The sequence below is a fragment of the Maniola hyperantus genome, chromosome 14 (genome assembly GCF_902806685.2).
Source record: "Maniola hyperantus chromosome 14, iAphHyp1.2, whole genome shotgun sequence".
Lineage (NCBI taxonomy): Eukaryota > Metazoa > Arthropoda > Insecta > Lepidoptera > Nymphalidae > Maniola > Maniola hyperantus.
Window position 1 is genome coordinate 11,948,456 of NC_048549.1, and position 22,216 is coordinate 11,970,671.

The 22,216-nt window shown below is 38.5% G+C and overlaps 1 protein-coding gene across 1 annotated transcript; it reads right to left on the reverse strand.

Annotated features, from left to right (window-relative positions):
* Positions 1-932: 932 nt before the first annotated feature.
* LOC117988336 (peptide transporter family 1-like) lies at positions 933-19,844 on the reverse strand. Its single transcript, XM_034975464.2, has 14 exons — positions 19,754-19,844; positions 17,817-17,898; positions 15,989-16,130; positions 15,377-15,463; positions 14,335-14,609; positions 12,674-12,756; positions 10,027-10,197; positions 8,555-8,680; positions 7,501-7,623; positions 5,872-6,182; positions 4,956-5,175; positions 4,334-4,420; positions 1,920-2,069; positions 933-1,194 (listed from the first exon to the last, which is right to left on the reverse strand). The coding sequence occupies exons 1-14, from the start codon at positions 19,802-19,804 to the stop codon at positions 1,018-1,020; spliced, it is 2,085 nt and encodes a 694-aa protein (XP_034831355.1). The 5' UTR covers positions 19,805-19,844; the 3' UTR covers positions 933-1,017.
* Between the last annotated feature and the right edge of the window lie 2,372 nt (positions 19,845-22,216).

Genomic DNA, 22,216 nt, shown 5'->3' on the forward strand with positions numbered 1-22,216 from the left:
TTTTTAATTTCAATTTTCTGAGTGGAAAAAGGCCTGCAGCTTTGAGCGTAATTTTTAGGGTTCCGTACCTTAAAAGGGAAAAGGACCCCTTATAGGATCACTTTGTTATCTGTCTGTCTGTCTGTCCGTCTGTCCGCCCGTCTGTCCGCCTAACCGTCTGTCTGTCTGCTGTCGTGTCTATCAAGAAAACCTATAGGGTACTTCCCGTTGACCTAGAATCAAGAAATTTGGCAGGTAGGTAGGTCTTTTAAGCACAAGTATAGGAAAAAAACCGGAAACCGTGAATTTATGGTTGCATCACAACTATGTGGTCCAGTAAAATAATTTACTAAATCACATATAGATGGCGCAGTCCGTCAATAACTTGCTGTGTTCTACATACAGCTTTTACGTACGGAACCCTTCGTGTGCGTGTCGGACTCGCACTTGACCGGTTTTTGCTTGAAAATTGGCTTATGAAATGACTACAAAATATGTCAATTATATTACGGTGTGTCAACTTATATGTATTACTAGCTTATGCTCGCGACTTCGTCCGCGTGGACTACTCAAATTTCAAACCCATGTTTCACCCCCTTAGGGGTTGAATTTTCAAAAATCCTTAGCGGATGCCTACATCATAATAGCTATCTGCATGCCAAATTTCAGCCCGATCTGTCCAGTAGTTTGAGCTGTGCGTTGATAGATCAGTCAGTCAGTCAGTAAGTCACCTTTTCCTTTTATATATTTAGATTAACCTATACCCCGTCCGTATACCTACGGGGACTCCCCCACAAACGTCGGCCGTTAATGGAGCGAAATATTGGTTCATGAAAAGGAGCATTTAGTGAAGTAGATTTTCACGTGTAAATTCAAAAACCCTTGCTATTCTTGAAAACAGAATAAAAATATAAGTGGGTAAAACTGACACTTGCACATAATTTAAATGAATTTATCAAAAATCATTTATTCCCTTATCAAAATTGATATCACTGTTATCTTAGAATAATAACGCCCTTAACTATTTTTAGGCTCGATCTAGTGTTCTAGACAGTCTTCAGCCTGCTTCACTTGGTGGTACAGCACTTCACTGTTGCTTCGACACTCCTTCCTGCTGACGTCATCATGCGTGTGGAACTGATATCCTCTGGACATGTAGTGGAACAGCGCTATCGAGGTGAACATCAGACCCGCGTAGATGAAGGATTGAGTTTCCTGAAAATAACATAAATACTAATTGTACTTACTTGGCTGAGATCTATAAAACGTACTTTGATTTAATTTTAATTTAATTTATTTGTACCAAAAACATCCATACTAATATTATGAATGCGAAAGTGTGCCTGTCTGTCTGTCTGTGTGCTAGCCTTTCACGGCCCATCCGTTCAACCGATTTCGACGAAATTTAGTACACATATAGCTTGCATCCCGAGGAAGGACATAGGCTTTTTATCTTTAGACTTTTTATCCCGGAAAATCAAAGAGTTCCCACGGGATTTTTGAAAACCTAATTCCACGCGGACGAAGTCGCGGGCATCAGCTAGTTTACAATAAAGAGAAAAAGAAAGTAAAAGTGGACAGGGAAGCACTTATCTCTTTAATTGTGCTCAGGCTTTACCTACTAAATGGTCCAAACGCGCGACGCGCGTTTACTCCAAAACCATAAAATATAGATCCAGGTAAACCTATATAAGACAAGCTATTTAGTAGATTAGCTCTCTTTTTGTACGAGAGAAATTGAACATACTGGTGGAACGAAATGCAAAGTCTTTATTTTTTGGTGTGGTTGGGTGTACAATGTACATTCCTATTAATGATCTTATTATTGTAAGCAACACAGTACTTTCATGACGGTTTTCATTCTGCCCAGGCAGCATATTAGAAACCGCATACTCATAGGTACAACCGTGAACAATAGGTACCTATTGTCCAATACAAACCTGTTGATAATGAACGAAGACACGCGTGACAATAATGATGAGGACATTGCCCACCGCCTCGGTGAGCAGCCACACGGCCGTCATGACGGCTTTCATGCTACCCGGCGCCTCCTTGAACGCGAACTCGTTGCCTGTTAAAGCAAACAATACCTGCCCAGGCAGGAGCATTTTATTTATTTATTCATGAAAACATCTACAATGAAAAAGACATGCACAAAGGACTAAGTACTTATATCTCTACTGGAGAGATTCTTCCAAGAGTCAAACTCAAAGCATTTTTTCGTAATAGGTCCTGTACCAGTAGGAAATAGGTGGAAAAAAATATGTAATCGACGTAAATAATTAAATACGTCATTTGTACGCCTTACATAGGCATGAAATAGTGTGACATAAAAATTGTACCAACACCTTACATAAATACCTATTTCAACAAATGATTTTTTGATAAACTTAAAACTAAAGCTATCGAGAGTTTCAAACGCACCCTAGTCTGAGAAGAGCCCACAACTCAATTCAACCGGCTCAACTTCTCCTTCTCATTCGTTCACTCTTGCTGAACTTACGATCTTCCTCCAGCGACGCGCAGGGAGGGTATTACAGTACGCGGAAGAAAAAAATGTACATCGACCTTTAGAAGGAGATAGCGGGTATGTAGAGCATTGTCTCTGTCGTTGATACCGACAAAACGTCATATAGGTATGAGTGACAGAAACAACGCTCTACAAAGCCGAAATGTTATTCTAAAGGCCGATGTAAATTATTTTCAGCCGCGTACTGCAAGAGCTAGCACGCACCACGGTAAACCGCACGTTTTTTTCCACAAAATCTGTGAACTGTAGAACTATATACATAGAAGTGCGCGCACTGCGGAATTAATTCCGGGCCGGATTTTGATTGACGTAAATAAAAATTCACAGATTTTTTGTTAAGTTAAGACTTTTGTTTTTATTTTATGTACTTAAATTATAATAGGGCTGACATGTACATAGGTATAAAAGCCCATAAATAAATAAAGAAAAAAAACGCACCGCAACTCACCGCACCGTGGTGGCGCGCTAGCTCTAAGTACTTACAACCGGGCACATAGATTAATTATTGGTCTCGCGACCGGGCAGCATTATTTCTTTTTAGAAACTTCTTTCAATTGAAAATAAAATGGAAGCTCAGTTTCCATTCTTGTGGAAAATTAATAGAGACGCATATATCGAAGTGATTTCCAGGACCGTTTTACCAAGAATATAACCCGCATGAGGGTAGATAAAGAATGTTCAAAGTTGCCTGTCATGACTTAAATTGCTTGGACGTAGGTATTTCCTGAGAATAGTGCGATGGGAAATAAAGTGGTATTGACATCGATATAAATGACAAGATATGCCCAGGCGAACAAAATTTTTCACGGTTTTTGAAACAAATAAATCAGCGCCACCTCTTAGATACTAATGAACGACCCGTTTGAAATCCAGACGTCACTGAGGTTGCATTGGTGCTAAAGCACCACTGAATCGGTGTAATTTTGTTTGTTCAATAGCCCTGTCCATACGAAGTAATATATGAGTCCATGGGTACTGAAGTAAGTATTCCAGAAAATGGAAGGTGTTGAGAAACTCGATATACAGTTAGGTTACGTCAGGATTGACGAAACCTGTTTATATTTTTAGAGCTCCGTCGTAAAATAAGGACCTATTACAGTGTCATCCTAGTCCGACAATAAGTCTGTCACACCCATTTTATTCAAATTAATAAGAAAAAATCACACTCGCTAATTATTAAGCTTGCATTCGTTTTCCTAAACATCATTAAAAAATGTTTTAGTTGCTAAAAAATATTTGTATGTTTTAGAATAGTTACAGATTCGAGTTATGTCGAAGAAAAAGTGGCATTTTAAAAAATTTTTATCGTAAGAAAAGTTAGGTACAAGTCTAATAATTCCTCAAACTTACTTTCAACTTACCGTAGAGTGAAATTCAAGAACTCGTCTCATAAACTTCCTCTAAACTCGAGGATTTAAGACACCAGTTAAAGGCATATTTTATTGTTTTACAACAGGTTTAAAGTTTCAAGGATTTACTGTACAAAAATAAGTCGCGGTGGAAATCAAGAATCTCCAAAAATTCATCCGTACTAATATTATTTGCGAAAGTGTGTCTGTATATTAGCCTTTCACGGCCCATCCGTTCAATCAATTTTGACGAAATTTGGTACACAGATAACTTGCATCCCAGGATGGAAGAACATACGCTACTTTTTATCCCGGAAAATCAAAGAGTTCCCACGGGATTTCTAAAAACCTAAATCCGAACGAGAACGGGCGTGGGCTGACTTTTATGCTTAAAGCAACTGCTTTTAAGCTTGGCGATCGGGGGTGTCCGGCTATTAGGCGTCTATATAGGTGGTGGCCTGTGATGTATACTCACCTCAGCTATAGATATGATCAGGAACTGTGGCAGCAGCAACGCCATGGTTATTGAGTTGGGCTCTGTTATCACAATCAGCCTCGCTTGCTGGAAATTGTTAATGGTTTAAAAACTGCAGCTTGGTTTTAAAACACTTGTTAATTTAGTTTACTGTAAAATCACAAAGGAAACTGACATGCTTTATAGTTCATTGTGTACGGACATTGACGTTTGAAGACCTCCCTGGCGTAGTCATGAGCGCTGTGGTCTTATAAGTGGATGGTCCGGGGTTTGATTCCCGGCGGGAGCAGTTTAAGAATTTAAGTATAACTTCTAAATTGTCTGTGGTCTGATCTGGTAAATATAACTTGAAAATGATGGTCTTTCAAACTTTCGTCCAGTATTTTTGATTCCTTTAGATCTCTAAGGGGATTAAATATGGGATTCCATCTGCTTTTGAAGCCCTTAGGGGTAGAATTTTTAAAAATCTTTGCTCATGAGGGCCTACACTAAAAATAAAAGTTACCTTTCATTTAAAATTTCAACCCCAGCGGTTTAAAGCTGTGCGTTGATAGATCAGTCAGTCAGTCAGGACAAGTATTTTTATTTTTTATATGTATAGAAGATTTGAATTTGTACTCACATATACCTCACCATTTTTATCAATCACAATAGTATACACCCCTCCCTGGTCCAACTGTAGATCCCCCATAATTATCCTATCCCCAACTCTAATAGAGTATGTCGACATAAATACTTCCATTTGTGCGCTAACTCCGGGATAAATGTGCGACTCTATTTCTTTCCTCTTCTCATTATAGAGGGTCAGATTTGAGGATGTCACACGATTTGTGACGAGGAATCTGAAAATAATTATTATGACAAAACATAGTAAACACCACGCAAGACATTTTTGGCGGATTTAATATTTCGAAGTCATAAAAAGGAAAATGTCCAACTTTTGAATCGTCAAATGCATCTACCACTGGTTCGGAATGCCTTTCCTACCGAGAAGAACCAGCAAGAAACTCGGCGTTGCTCTTTTCAAAGATTTTATATAGGTACAATATTATGCCATACTTATATATAAAAAAATTGCAGTCCCACGCATTGCTGGAACGAGTGGAACGAGGTGCTGGTCAAATCCACGCTCTTTTATCATTTACATAATCTTCGATTGTGTAATATATGATTTTTTCAGGAGCATACTTTTATTAGATTTTTTAAACTTGTGTAAAGGCAAGTCCAAAATGGATTTTAAGAATTTTGTTATAAAAGGTTATACATAATATCATCAGCTCAACCCAAGGTTAGTCATTACTGAGCAGCGGGTCTTCTCTCAGAATGAGAAAGCAGACCTTAGTCCACGCAATGCGTATGGAAACCTGCATGCCTGAGAGCTCTCCATAATGGTCTCAAAGGTGTGTGAAGTCTGCCAATAAGCACAAAGTGGCGTGACGGACTATTGTCTTTCTATTGTCATTCTGAGAGGAAATTTAACCTGATCTCATTAGCGGACTGGCGATGGGTTGATGGTGATGATGATGATGATGTCTTACCTTACAACTGGCAACCCCGATTTACTTTTATCTACATTTTCTCCAAATCTCACTGTGTCATTACCATTTACAAAGAAAGATATCGCTTTATTGTCTTCCAGGAGAAAAACTTCGTCTCGCGCCTCGACACAACTGCCTCCCAAACTCATTAACACATTCTCCGACCCCTTCACTTTTATGTGTTTATTTGAGTAGTAGGAAAGAGAGGGGATGGTGTATATCATGTCGTCACGTATGGTTATAGAGCAAGGGTTGCCGTTGTATACGCGAAGCTGTGAAAATCCCGTTTGAGGAAGTTCTGGGTATGTTGTCTGAAAATAGATTAGATATGCGAGTAATAAATAGCTATGATAGCCTAGTGGTTAGGAAGTCTACCTCCTAATCGGTCGGGGGTTCGATCCTGGGCACGCACCTCAAAATTTTCGAGTTATGTGCGTTTTAAGCAATTAAATATCACTTGATTTGATGGTGAAGGAAAACATCGTGAGGAAACCTGCATGCCTGAGAGTTCTCCATAATGTTCTCAAATGTGTGTGAACTGTGAAGTCTGCCAATCCGCACTTGGCCAGCATGGTAGACCTTGGCCAAAACCCTTCTCACTCTGAGAGGAGACCCGTGCTCTTTAGTAAGTCGGGGATGGGTTGATCATTATGATGATGATGATGAAATAGATAGATTAATAAATAGACTAGCTGATATATTAGCAATTGCTTCCTATGTCTATTTAGAGCTCAGTAACATTAACATCTCAGCAAATTAGAACCTAGTAGCTGTTATACATACAGGGTGTAACCAGAACGCTAGCAAATATGAAGACTGGTGATAGTACCTGATAATCAGTGATATGATACCACAAGAAAAAACGCGAAAAAAATAAAAAAAAGCCTATATTTTGTAAAATTTCACGATATATTGCAAATAAAACATCTGACTGACTGACATCTATCTGGTCAACGAACGTACCGTAAGTAGGTCACTCAGAGCAGTAATATATTATCTCTGCTCAGAGTCAATGCCGCGTCTTAGGCGGGGCATTGACCCGAGTTTTGCACGCTATACATTGCGGGTTTGAAAAATACTAAATCACTAAAACTACAAAATGAGGCAAATGGTTATTGGCATTGGATTGTGCTTAGGTATTATAACAATGGTACTGATTCTGAGTACAACTAAATTTTAGAGTATTCGCATCCTCTTCTTACTAATGTAATATGAAAAGGACACAGTGTTTTAAATTTAATTTAGAGCTGTCAAACCGCGTGCCTTTAGCTGCCAGTCACGAGCCTATCGTTTAAATTGGTAGCGTGCACTAAAATTTAGAGTCTTTAAATGTAAAATTCATGTTCCGTCACGTTCTAGCAATATTAAAAAGAAAAAGATGCAGATACTCTTTTAGTTTAGAGGCCAATTCCGTTGTACACAATCTCTAAACTAAACTAAAATGGCACGTCTAAATCTATTGCTAACTCTTTCATAATGTTGCTTGCGGAAAAAGATACCACTAGATTTAGACCTGTCATTTTAGTTTAGTTTAGAGATTGTGTACAACGGAATTGGCCCCAATATCGGCGCCAATAACGCTAAGTTTTTGCTAGCGTTCTTGTTACACCCTAATAATATGCAAGTTACCTTGATATAAATTTCGACGAGCGCCGAAGCAATAAACCCTACGCCCGCCAAAACGCCCCCGAGAGTCAATTTGTGCAGAGGATTTGTGAGGATATTGCGCCTTCCCAGAAACGGGTACACATACTGGAACAAACAATAAAGAACTTGGCTTTTTATCTACTTGCGCATACTAATGTACGGTCGCGGGTTAAATATGCGATCGGGAAAGTTTGTGATAAGAAGAATCAAAGTTTGACCATTGTAGCGCGGCGTGATGATGATTACGTATCTGACACATCAGCTATTCAACTATACCACAGTTTATGACAGAGGGAACTTTTAAGTATATAACAAAACGTCAAATATGAGCCTCAATAGTACAACGGTTAAAGGAGTGGACTGAAATCCGAAAGGTCGGTGGTTCAAACCACACCCGTTGCACTATTGTCGTACGGCGTACCTACTCCTAGCACAAGCTGCTTGCTTAGTTGGAGGGGAAAGGGGAATAATAATCATGATAAACATGGCTAATAATTCTTTTTTTTTAAACTTCCTACATTTGACGCTAGGTAGCCTATGAATCGCCTACTTTTCTTTGAATTCACTTCACCCATAGCCATATTATTGTAGCCATTTGACATATCGTCGATTCACGATAAAACTGAGAGTTCCCTCATACTCTGACCATACTCTATCCTCGTAGAGATCAGGGCTCTCTTTGTTACGAAATCCTATAGGTACAATTAATGACAAAAACAAAAAGTCAGTGGGCGTTAACCATTTTGAGTGACCAACCAATCACAAACAATTTTTATGTTTTCCGTACTAACTTTTTCCGTGGGTAGAGTAGTCCAGAAAACAGAGGCTCGTTTGTGATTGTGTTATAGAAGTACGAGTGTTGAATTATAGTATACGCGACAGATCGAGATGGCAATCAGGGTATGAAGCGGGGGGGCGCCCCGCACACCCGCACGTCATCCGCGCTATCTGGCACCAGGTTAGCGCGGGGGCTGTGCGGGTGTACGGGGCGTCCCTACCCTAATTGGCATCTCGACCTGTCATGTACTTTAATTACCTTTTGGAACAACGGGATGAGGATAAGTATGCAAATAGGACCGAACACTTGTAGTTGATCCGGTTTGATCGTGATGAAGCCCAGGCGACCGTCCATCTTTGTGGCTTGCAGCGTCCATCTTGAGCCCTTTAAAAAATGTCTTATTTAAATCTAGAAACCAAATGTGAAAATTTAAATGTAGAAACCAAAGGTGTATGGGTTTATAAAAAAAAACTGCCCGCTCCCACCTTAGACTGCATCGTCACTTACCATCAGGTGAGATTGCAGTCAAGGGCTAACTTGTATCTAAATTTTTAAAAAAGTCTAGTCTCTTGGTCTTGTATGTGGAAAGACACGAGTTCGGTCCCCGACAGGATCGATTTATAATTTCTAAGTTGTCTCTGTTGGGGTCCCAAGTTGCTAGAATGGCGACCGGAAAGCGCAGCGTTGGGAAACCCCCCAATAGGTAAACACACCTCACTAGCTAGATTCAGGCGGCGCAAGACCGTAGTATAGGGTGTAGAAATCACTACAAGAGACCTTTGTCCAGCAGTGGACATCTATCGGTAAGTAATGATGATAATGAAATTCTCTCTGGTCTGGACTCTGGTCTGATGGCAGGCTTCGGTCATGGCTAGTTTCCACCCTACTGGCAAAGCCATGTACCCCCAAGCGACAGCACTCCGCTGCGATGGATGCCGCATAGAAACCGAATAGGGGTAAGCAGGTTTGCCCGCTTCCATCCTCCACTAGGTGAGATCTCAATCAAGGGATAAATTATTATTGTATCGGTTTAAAAAATACCTACTGCTGTAAACATAATCACTCCGACTCTACTTGAGTGAATTTGCACTTGTTCATTCGTCCGTCTGTTAGAGCCTTATAACTTCTGGATTACTGAACGTAATTACCTATTTCAAATTTAATCATAAGATTATGTAAATTGATGGCCTTCATCCGAATACTGCATAAAAAAATATAAAAACCTTTATTTCAGGGAGGCTCTCATACGAAATGGCGGGCTTTATAGTGGAAATTGAATTCGACGGTCAAAAACGGCTAGATATTAGAAACTGAAACGCTTGCATAATTTCAGTTATATACTGTTCTTGAACAACAACTGAACTGAACTTGAAATTAGATAACTATTATTAAGAAACTAAATTATTTTTTTTTTTATGAGCATCAGATTTTTAATATAACTTCACAATAATGTTAATAGATGGCGCTGTTAACGTTATTGTGAAAACTATCTTATGGGAATTATGGGATACCTCGAGGTCTAACGTTCTTGAACAACAAATTCTAATTAGATAAATATTATAAAGAAACGAAACTATTTAATTTTTATGGGCATCAGTATTTTTAACATAACTTCACAATAATGTTAATAGATGGTGCTGTTAACGTTATTGTGAAAACTATCTTATGGGAATTATGGGATAACTCGAGGTCTTAGTTCAGGGCGAACCACTTGCCAATAAGAAACTTACCATCTGGTCCATCAATGCCCAGAACACCGGCAGTACGGTGAACAACATGAATATCGACAGGGTTTTCTTCACGTCTCGTATAAACCGCTCGTCATACTTGTGTTGTGTGCTGTCCAGCCAGTGAGATTGCTTATCGCTTTTGCCTTTTAGTACCAAATTTTTTATTCCCAACTGAAAAAATAATCATGAACGAGTGAAAAGTGCCAATACTTTTCGATATACTGCAGAAATGAAAACTTACGAAGGAATGAAAAGTGAAAACACTTTTGTTATATACCGTAGAACTGAAAACAGAAAACACTAAAAGTGAAGAAGATATTCCCACGCAGCTTTGTAATGTGAGAAGGTCGCAGGTTCAATTCCTGGCTGGGTCAGATTGGAATTCGTATGTTCTGAATCAGCTCATCTGTCAAGGTAAACTCTTTACCGTGGGCAATACTAGTATCTTAGTCTCAAGAGAAAGTAGAAAAGTGTGAAAAAGACATAAATATGCCTGTCTGATAATATCGCTGGCAACGCTAGTACCTACGGAACAATATATTATTATCTAGGTTAACACTTGCAAGTCCCGAGAGAAATTTTGGTTGGGATTCAGATTGGAATTTGTAATTTCTGAATTTGCTCAGACCTAGTCTGATGTAAAATTTTGTCTGGAGGAGGTATCTACTATTTATCAAGGTAAACTTTTTTACCGTGGGAAATACAAGTATCTTAGTCGCAAGAGAAAGTAGAAAAATGTGAGAAAGACAAAATATGCCTGGCTGATAATATCGCTGGCAACAGCTAGTACGTAACAATAATATATTATTATCTAGGTGAACACATGCAAGTCCCGAGAGAAATTTTGGAAAGTGTATAACTTGGCAACGCAAACAGGAACAACATCGAAGGCTTTTGTTGCCAGGGTATTAGCTCTATTATTTTTCAATCTCCAACAAGTAAAAAGATAAAGTTCTAAAGCTAAAACGTCTAAGTCATGGCCGTTGCCAGGGGGTGCCCCCCCCCCCCCCCCAAACGTCAGGTAAAAGAAAATCATTATTTTCGTAAACATATCTAATAAAAAATATTTTGAAACCGCAACTTCGTCCGCAACGGATTTTTTAAAAATCCGGTGAGAACTCTGTCTTTCCGAGATGCAAGCTATCATCACTGAGTCGTTGTCTTGTCGTAGCCTTGTCGCTGTCTTCTCGTTGCCTTGTCGTTGCCGTGTTGTTGTCTTGCCGTTTGCGGGGAAAAAACGCACGGAAATTCACCATGGTGCGCGCTAGCTCTAAAATCGTACTCGACCCATTCTTCATGGTAACACAAAAAGTTCTAAACTCATCTCGTAGAAAAACAAGCGAACCAATAAAGTCCTAGGATAAACTTTGCAACAATGATAAATATTCTTCTATTTCTTGCTTGCTTAACAAACGAAAAACTTAGCGGACTTGGCCTCGATCCTGTACTTTTGGGGTTGTAGATCACTTCAAAATAATCACTTAATCAATCAGCTTATTTAAGTGAACTACTGCAGCACTGCCTTGCACGCCGCTAACAGAAAACCGGCCAAGTGCGAGTCAGGCTCCAAGGGTTCCGTACTACAGTCGTATTTTTTCGACATTTTGCACGATAGGTAAATCAAAAACTATGATGCATAAAAATAAATAAAAATCTGTTTTAGAATGCAAAAGTGAAGCCCTTTCATATGATACCACACTTGATATAGTTATCTTACTTTGAAAATTGAACATGACCACAATTTAATTTTTTTGTGTGATGTAACCCTATAGGTCAACGGGAAGTACCCTGTAGGTTTCTTAACAGACAGACACACAAAGTGATCCTTTGAGGGTTCCGTGTTTCCTTTTGAGGTACGGAACCCTAAAAAAAATCCTGAACATGAAAACTAGTCGACAATAAGTTTTTATCAAAGAAGTAATTAAACTATTAATAAACTTAAATCTAAAAAAAAAACAACAACATTAAATTAAAACTAAAATAAATTAAATTAAATCTAAAACCTCGTCGAGACCACCGCAGCGATAAGTTTGGTTTCCTACGAACCTATGGTACCACTGTCTCGTTAAAAAGGTATTTTAAAATCATTAAAGATTTATTTTACATTTTTTTTAATATAACTGCCGTTTAAGAAATATTGGACGCCAAAGTGTTTAGCAATTAGCATGAACTACAATGAATGTGTGCTTTGATTTCTGACACGCACTTAAACTTTATAATTAGGTACTTACACGGTAATGTTATCTATACAGTATTGTAACTCGGCCGTATCTTTGAAATAAATATCTACAGCAGCGCGGTACGCAAACATGCGATAGGGCTGCCCGCCTCCGGCATTTTAATTACCTACATTTGCTTACTTTGTGTTTAAATACGTACTTGTCATTTGCCTACTTTGTGTTTAAATATGTACTTGTCATATTAAATATGAACTTGAACTTATTTTTAGTGAAAAAATCGCGCGGTTATTAAAAAAACAAAACACCGTCCGTTCGTCACTGCGGCACAGTCGCGACTGGCTGCACCGCGAGCGCACCGCGAGATCGAGACGCGTAGGTATAGCTCGCCTTTCGCCCGTTGTATGAAGTTGGAATACTGCATAGATAACATTACCGTGGTACTTACTTACCTACTTTTAAATACTTACAGAGACGCATTTTACGAAGTCAATCACCATGTTTCCTTCCGGTTTCTTCATAACGTATCTGCTCTTGGCACTGACGAATATCACTGAAAAAATAGATAGGTACCTATATGTCCCGCAAATTGCTATTGTACTGGAACCATGTCTCATTAACATCAAAATGACGTCATTTTGACGTCATTTGACGTATATTTAAGAAAAAATATACCGTCAGCTCGAAACTTCAGTCTAGTGCTGACGTCACTAAAATGACGGCCACGCCACATTATCAATTTGCGGGATTTAGGTATATGGGTTTAATATAATTTTTAGGTTTACCTTATTTAGGTGAAAATATTGTAACATTTTGAAATCAAAAATACTAAATACTAAATAACAAGATCAAATATTATATTTTTTTACATACCTAAGTAAATATCATTGAATAAATAGGTATTATACAAATTGTATTATACCAATGGCACAAAACATCTACCCATATTATAAATAATATGAAAGTGTGTTTGTTTGTTGGTTTATTGGTTTGTTGCTTTGTCCTTCAATAACGTCGCAACGGAGTAACGGATCGACGTGATTTTTGCATGTTTTTTTTTTTAAAGAATATTAGCCATGTTAAATGACTAATATTCCCCTTTTTTCTCCAACTAAGCGTCAGGCTTGTGCTAGGAGTAGGTACGACAATAGTGCAACGGGCGGGGTTTGAACCGTCGACTTTTCGGGTTTCAGTCCACTCCTTTACCGGTTGAGCTATTGAGGCGAAATGATTATAGTGAAAGACCTGGAGATTGACCTATATTTGACCCCGGAAAATCAAAGAGTTTCCATTTCCACCACAGTTTTTCAAACCTAAATTCATGCGGACGAAGTCGCAGGCAACAGCTATTTAGAGGCTAAACAAATGCAATATAGAATCGTCCCAATATAGATGACCTTTTCAAGACAAACGGAGGTCGTAAGTTAAAAAAAACCGGCCAAGTGCGAGTCAGGCTCGCGCAATGAGGGTTCCGTACTACAGTGGTATTTTTTCGACATTTTGCACGATAATTCAAAAACTATGATGCATAAAAATAAATAAAAATCTGTTTTAGAATGTACAGGTGAAGACCTTTCATATGATACCCCACTTGATATAGTCACTCACTTCGAAAGTTGAAAATACTAATTATTAGTTCATGACCACAATTTAATTTTTTTTGTGTGATCTAACCCTAAATTCACGGTTTTCAGATTTTTCCCCAAATGTCAGCTATAAGATCTACCTGCCTGCCAAATTTCATGATTCTAGGTCAACGGGAAGTACCCTGTAGGTTTCTTGACAGACAGACAGACAGACAGACAGGCAGACAACAAAGTGATCCTATAAGGGTTCCGTTTTTCCTTTTGAGGTACGGAACCCTAATATAGGAAATTGTTTGTTTTTCCGATAAACAACGATAAAGGCGATTGTAATAAACGTCACCATTCATGGATAATTTGCTGCTGTTCATACTTCATTCATTTGTGAAATTGTTGTATAAGTCCCGCAAATTGCTAATGCGCGTGACTGCCATTTTAGTGACGTCGCGATCTGCTTCTCTTGCTGAGGCAGTATAAACTGGTCTCCTCCGAATGCGATCACAGATGCCTACAGTGACCATGAAGAATATATAGAAGAAGAAACTTACCTATAGACATTAATACAACGAATCCTGGTGCACCAAAAGCCAAGGAATAACAGTCCTTATCCCCCAAGCAATGGACTTCAGACCGCAATATAGGAGACACGGTCTTCGCAATCAAACTGCCGGTGCAGAGGTTGAAGTAGAGAATACTAAAGTACATCGCGAGCTGCTTCTCTTGCTGGGGCAGTATAAACTGATCTCCTCCGAACGCAGTGACACAGGGTTTGATTCCCCCTGTGCCTACTGTGATCATGAATAGACCGACTATTGTGCATAATCTGAAAGAAACATTCTCATCAAGCCCAAACATTCGACAAATTATATTAATAGGCATACACATTTCAAATAATACGCGTAAAATCTGAGGACGATTACACCTAACGAGTACAGTGGCGAGTCAGTGTCCTCGGCCGAGTACTCGGTTGGTATAAACACTTACGACTACGAGTGATCGGCGCAATTACGTATAAACGGCCACCACCTGCACTGTCTCGGCCGAGTGACATTTTACTGTCTCGCTTCACTAATCGGTAGGTGTAATCAGCTCATGTCTGTCTGAAACTGTCATTTGAAAAGTACCTACGGTTTACCATGAAGTTTACCACACTAAGCTGATTCATAGCTCCATGAAGTTTACCGTATTTTTGACATGACAAACTTAAAGAGCAAATTTGGTGAGTCCTTTCTCAGATTGTACGCGTAATAAAGCCGCAATTGATAGCGCAAGTGGTAAGCGCTGTGGTCTCATTAGTGGAAGGTCCCGGGTTCGATTCCTGGCAGGGATCGGAATTTTATAATTTCTAAATTTCTGGTCTGGCCTGGTGGAAGGCTTCGGCCGTGGCTAGTTAAAGCCGTTCCGCCAAGCGATTTAGCGTTCCGGTACGATACCGTGTAGAAACCAAAGGGGCATGGGTTTATTAAAAATTGCCATACCCCTTCCAGGTTAGCCCGCTTCGATCTTAGACTACATCGTCACTTACCACCAGCTGAGATTGCAGTCGAAGGATAACTTGTATCTGAATAATAATAAAAAAATAAAAAATACCTTTTCGGTAGTTCTAGTTGAGGTATCGCGGTAACTGCAACAAGTATGTTTCCAGCTGCGTATACAAACATCAAGTACAAAATGGTTCTGAAAACGTAAAAAAACAATTACAAAAATATTTTTTAAAAACTAGAAGGAAAGAACTAAGGATATGCGAATATGCGGGGCGACTTTATGCGTGTGATGCTTTACAAAATTAGGATCGCAATAGTTTAGCTTCTTAAACTCTTTTCTACCACAACTAAAATGAACTATGGCTGAAGTTTCTCTACGTGATCAAATCAGTAATTAGGAGATCCATAGCAGAACCAGAGTAAGCGAAATAGCTCAACGGGTTGCGAAGCTGATGTGGCAATTGGCAGTGCACAAAGCGCAGTCACTGGGTGGACAGACGACATCAAACGAGCCGCTGAATTCAGGCGGCGGCGGCGCAAGACCGTGGCGTGTGAAAGTCCCTACATAAGAGACCCATGTTCACTATGTCCAGCCATGGACTCCTATTGATAAGTTTCACACACATCCCTCACTGCGGAGTGAGCACATTCCTGGCGAAAAGGCAGCCTTTTCAAGAAATCAAAAGGTAGATCAAAAAAAAAAAAAGTAAATACCTACCTAAACTTCCCAAGATAGTTGTCAGCCAGAATTCCACCCAGAATGGGGAAGAAATACACAAAAGTGCTGAAAACGTGGTAGATCTCCGTCGCTCCCTCATCTGAGTAACCCAACTTACTGCGCAGGTATAGTGTAAGGAACGCTGAAAACACGAGTAAAAATATGTGTGTGCGATTGAAACGTATTATATAGAATATTTTTAACGAATTATCGGAATGTCCTCTCAAAACCTACGCGAAGTAAAGAGAGGTTATTCGAGGATTTTAATCTCAAAAAACTAAAAAATTATTTCATTAGAGCGCTATCGCCATATCTAATTCTAATCTGTTCAAACCTCTATTTTACCCCCCTTAGAACAAATCCTTTCTTTTTAATTAAAAAAAATACGAATAGCGAGCAAACGAGCAGGCGGGTCACCTGATGTTAAGTGATTACCGCCGCTCATGAACATTTGCAGCACCAGAGGAACTGCCGAGGCGTTTGTCGGCCTTAGCGGATGTCTAACGTTATAATAGCTGTCCGTCTAGTAGTTTGAGCTGTGCGTTGCTAGATGAGTTAGTCAGTCAGTCAGTCAGCTAACAGCTTTCCCTTTTATAAATACTTATAAGAAAAATAATATTGTCATCAGCATCAAAATTTAAGCGATGCGCTGTTATCGATGTATTTTATTTTCACTGTAATATTCCGACCGTATCGTTAATGGAAAGTCGTAAAACGAAGCGAAATTTTCTCATTTTTGAACATTCATGTAATATTGTACAAGATCTAATATATCTACCTAAATGCCTAACTATATCTAAGAAATAAAGTTAAAAACTCTTGTTTTGACCCAACTGCGCCCAAAAGGGGGCTTATGTCCGCTCGTAACTACTCAACAGCTAAACCGATTTTGATAAATGATACGTCATTAGATTCATCTTGATAGTGCGAGTGTCACTGGGTCATCGATGAGTAGGTACATAAAATGCTTAAAAAATCAAAATGGCGGATTTTAAACGCTTTAATGTGCGGGCTGATAGATAAAGATTAAACCACAAACCGCAGTCGGGGTTTTTTTTTATTTTAATTGTTTACATAATATTAAGTTAGTATAGCGCCTTTAATAGGCTAGTTGACACTTTTTTTAAGTAGGTCTTAAATGGTTAATATTTTTCCTATTAGATCAAAAAAATTAACACTATATTTATTTGCGCCCTAAAAACCGTAAAACTTTAATTTAAAAATATATTTTTCTTAGACAGGTGAAAACACTGTCGGCCATGTTTGGCCGATAGATTATCTGTGCTCTGACGTCATGCATTTGTAAACAACAGCATATAACCTTCCAAAGTTTAATAAACATGACTTCTATACTAGTTTACATGAAAAATATAGTAATTATCGTTATTGTATCATCCGAGAATGTAAAAACGCATCGATAAAGACCACAGGAAAGTTGTGGATTAGAGTGCCCAGTGAAATAAATATACGTAACACGCGAAGACTTGCTTAAAGGGATCCTATATGACTAACGACTGCAACCCAAATTTATTTTTGCAAAGATCACTTTGTTGTAAGTCTTACCTAATAACTTATTCAATTTATAAAGAGAAAAGGGATGACATTTCTTTGTTTACATATTGAATGACGTCACGTCATGGCTGACAGCGTTTTCTGCGTTTCAAATAAAAATAAAAACTGTATTTTTTTAAATTGGATTTATATATCCATCCTGCGTTTTTAATAATTGTTATTGATATATTTCGTTGTCTTAAGCAAAATACTATAATAAATAATCATTTATTGGACGAAATTAGATATGAGTCAAGTAGCCTATTATTTAACTTACCTCTCATGCCCGAGAAGGAAAACCTCTCGCAAAACTCAGCGAGCATAATAATTATGACTACTCTCGGAAATCGCTCGTTCGTCTACAAAACGTAAAAACAGTAGGTAATCGTTGGGTTACATTAGTTCATCAATAGTAGTACTAAACCAGCATTTAAACGCTAGTGATGTAAGCCCGTGTCCCCATCAAGCGAAGAAGCTGTTTGCTTCCAGTTTGCCATACAAGCATATATACCTACCTAATGTTTACGCAGTTTGCAGCGTTTCGCTTAACAACTCATTCAGTGAGCGGCCGATTCGCAGCAAACGAAGTGTGCAGTTCACTGATATACCTAATATACTATCCTATCTTGAGTAGATGACCGACACGCCACTCATAGTCAGCCAGCTTGTTCGCCTTAATGGAGACACGGCCTAAGTTGTAAGTATTTTCTGAATTGCAAAATGCGCCGATTGGGGCTCTGTGCTTTTTGGCACATGTGGTAGACCATGGTCACACCGTTCTATTCTGAGAGGAGGCCCTCTCAAAATGGAAGACCCGCCTAGTAGTGAGCCGGCAATGGGTTGATCATGATGATGATGAGATGATCGTAGAACTGGTCTACCTATCGATATAAATGACAAGATGTGGTCAAGCGAACAAAAATTTTCACGGTTTTGGAACCAAATAAATCAGCGCCCCCTCTTAGATACTAAATGAACGACCCGTTTGAAATCCAGACGTCACTGAGGTTGCATTGGTGCTAAAGCACCACTGAGTCGGTGCCAATTTGTTTGTTCAATAGCCCTGTCCATACGAATTAATATATGAGGCAATGGGTCCACCTATTCTCTCTATAAAAACTTCAATATAACTATAACTTGACGCCTAACTTTATGTTGGCACCATTGCAATTGACACAATAGTAAACTCTAAGTTCTAAGGAATAAAGCAAATAAAGGCAATGGTGCCAACATAAAGTTAGACGTAAAGGGGACGTAAAGAAAGTTATAGTGAAATACCCGCAACCTCAGACAACTTCTAATAAAGTGTTATTTCTATAAAGTTATTCGTTCAGGATTTCTAGCAGAATTTATTTCCTATACCTACCAGTGAATTAACGTCTCGTCTCCAACGAACAGAATAACAAGAATCTGTTACAAAGTAATACGTTCTCAAGTTACAAGCTAAAAACGTGTCTACTACGTTGATGGTAATTAATAACTTTGTCCCCAGCACTGAAAGTCGTGACGTATACTTTGTCTTTGTTTTGTCCCCGTTAATTAATTCTCTGTGTATCGCAAAACTGCTGTACCTAGGAACAGAAGACGTAGAGTACCTACTGTGTGTTAACAAGCACTAACCTACCTATCGTACAGTACTTAACGTTGTTAGGGTTCCGTACCTCAAAAGGAAAAACGGAACTCTTATAGGATCACTTTGTTGTCTGTCTGCCTGTCTGCCTGCCTGTCTGTCTGTCTGTCTGTCTGTCTGTCTGTCTGTCTGTCTGTCTGTCTGTCTGTCTGTCTGTCTGTCTGTCTGTCTGTCTGTCTGTCTGTCTGTCTGTCTGTCTGTCTGTCCGTCCGTCCGTCCGTCCGTCTGTCCTTCCGTTCGTCCGTCCGTCCGTCTGTCTGTCTCTCTATCCCTCTGTCTATCTGTCTGTAGGTCTTATAGCAGACATAAGGGGAAAAATCTGTAAAACCGTGAATTTGTGGTTACATCACACAAAAAAAAATTGTGGTCATAAACTAATGATTAGTATTTTCAATTTTCAAAGTAAGATAACTGTATCAAGTGGGGTATCATATGAAAGGGTCATAGGTGCATCATAGTTTTTGATTTATCGTGCAAAATGTCGAAAAAATACGACTGTAGTACGGAACCCTCGGTGCGCGAGCCTGACTCGCACTTGGCCGGTTTTTTCACACGAATACCCAAAATGAAAAACCAATACTAACCGTCGTTTTGGTGTCCCCATTTTTAACATCCACCTCTTTAGACACTACCATTACGACACCACTTTTCTATGCCACCACTATGGTACCAACTATCATTAAATAAGTATAACTTGATATAACAGTCCTATATAAGTATCTCAAGGTATTTACAATCAAAGAACGATCGTCTAACGTAACAATGATAAACGAGAAATAAAATAATATTATATCGAGTTATACAAACCTCATGCTTATTTATAAGTTTAATATCTTTCACTGATCAAATAAACCAACATTAGGTACAAGATAGGTACTAGATATAATTATTATTCCTACAGTAGCGAAATCATTTTTGAGACGGTTGTAAGGCTAGGACACACATCGCGAGGCGGCATCGGCAGCGATGTACAGTACGACAATGCTCTTTTGGCACTTGAATCAAGTTGAATGACATCGACAGGGTGGCGTAGTTGTAGAACAAATCCTGCCAGCAAATAAAATCTCCTCAATTTTACGGAATATACCATCATTCAATTAAAGTTTTATCTAATTTTAATAGAATGAGAAATTGGAAAAAACCATTTATAAGCCATGGACTTGCAACTCATCATGTTTAAGTACCTGCTTAAATACTATATTTACCTAGTGCTAAATATAGCTATAAGATGCAAAAATATTTATGCTGTATATATGATTTTAACTAAAAAGCCGTTATGTCCAAAAAATATTTTTTGAGCAATCGATCAAAACGTTGGAAATTTCAAAAAAGTAAAAATCTTCGTCCGACATAGTATTTTTTAGAAACCTTTGTTTCGTTAGTGATGCAGTACATTTTTAAATTGCTACCTCAGCTTTTTAGTTAAAGAACGGCAGCGTTTCTGTCGCGTGTCGCTGCAAATGCGCGTCGCATTTATCCAAACCTTTAAAATAACGTGTCTTCGACCTAATAATATCACAGAATAATATCACTACCTACCCATATTATAAATGAGAAAGTGTGTTTGTTTGTTGGTTTGTTGGTCAGTCCTTAAATCACGTCGCAACGGATTGACGTGGTTTTTTGCATGGGGGGGTAAAGTATAAGACCTGGAGAATGACATAGGCTACCTTTTATCTCGGAAAATCAAAGAGTTCCCACGGGATTTTTAAAAACCTAAATCCACGCGTACGAAGTCGCGGGTATCAGCTAGTAATCTAATAAGTTAATGAATAAGTTTTCGATTCTGCACATTAGTCTAAAATGTGAAATACCTACAGTACGCGACAAAAAGTAATGTAGATCGACCTTTAGAATGACATTTCGGCTTTGTAGAGCGTTGTCTCTGTCGCTCATACCTATATGACGTTTTGTCGGTCTCAACGAGAGAGACAACGCTCTACAAATCTGCTATCTCCTTCTAAACGTCGATGTACATTACTTTCGGCCGCGTACTGTAGGTACCTACCTACGTAAATGCATATTATAATATTTCACATTTTAGTTAGACTTATGTGCAGAATCGAAAACTAGGTACAGAACCCTAAAAAGTCAGTTATGGAATCGAAGGGCGTACGTATTCTCATTTTTCTGATAGGTTCTATTATTACAATACAAAATGTAGATATCTACCTAGGTAGGTACACCTGGGTATAGATAGAGTTTTACAAACATATTCTTATCTTCTCATTTGTTTATACAATCAATATACCTAGTTAGTTAGCGCTGTTAGCATGTCTTAAATATTTTAATGTAAATATATTATGGCTGACGTGGCAATTCAACAAATAGACAAATACAAGAGCTTCTTCATGGCTTCTTCAGACTTTCTTTACGGAATTTAAAAGGTCCTGTAGGTACTACATACTTACAGATAAAATTACTGATTTTATCAAGGTGGATTGGGATTATTGATACGATAACACCAAGCGAGAAAACCTAAAAATGTATAAACTAGATAGTATTACCAATAAGCAATCGAAAAATGATAAATATCAGTTTATAAAATAATGAATTTTATAAATCTTTTTAACTTTTTTTTCTGTTCAGTTCTACAAATATCCAAAACGCAAGATACCTACCGTAGCCGCCACGTTAATTCCGACTGTGACGTCACATGGATTGAAATGCATTTTAATTGCACTTATCGATATCGATCGAATAAAAATTTTGTGGTATTTTATGACACTTTTCAAAGAAGGGTAAAATAAACTATTGTGTTGATGGTGTTGAATTGAAAACTGAAAAGTTTCATAAAACTACGATGAGCCTTTTCCGTCAAATCTTATGTAGGTATGTGTACGTAAAAATTAATGTTTGTCTGTTAGTCTGCTACGCCAGAAGACTCCCTCACCGCCGCCTCCTCATTCATCGATCTTTATTTGGCTAGTGGCTACTATAGAGGTAGCAGCTGACGAATATCTATAATACTATTATAAACACTTTCAGAAGGCAAATGGTCTGATGTTTTTATTGCTATAAAAATAATGTCAGGTGATTTCAATGTT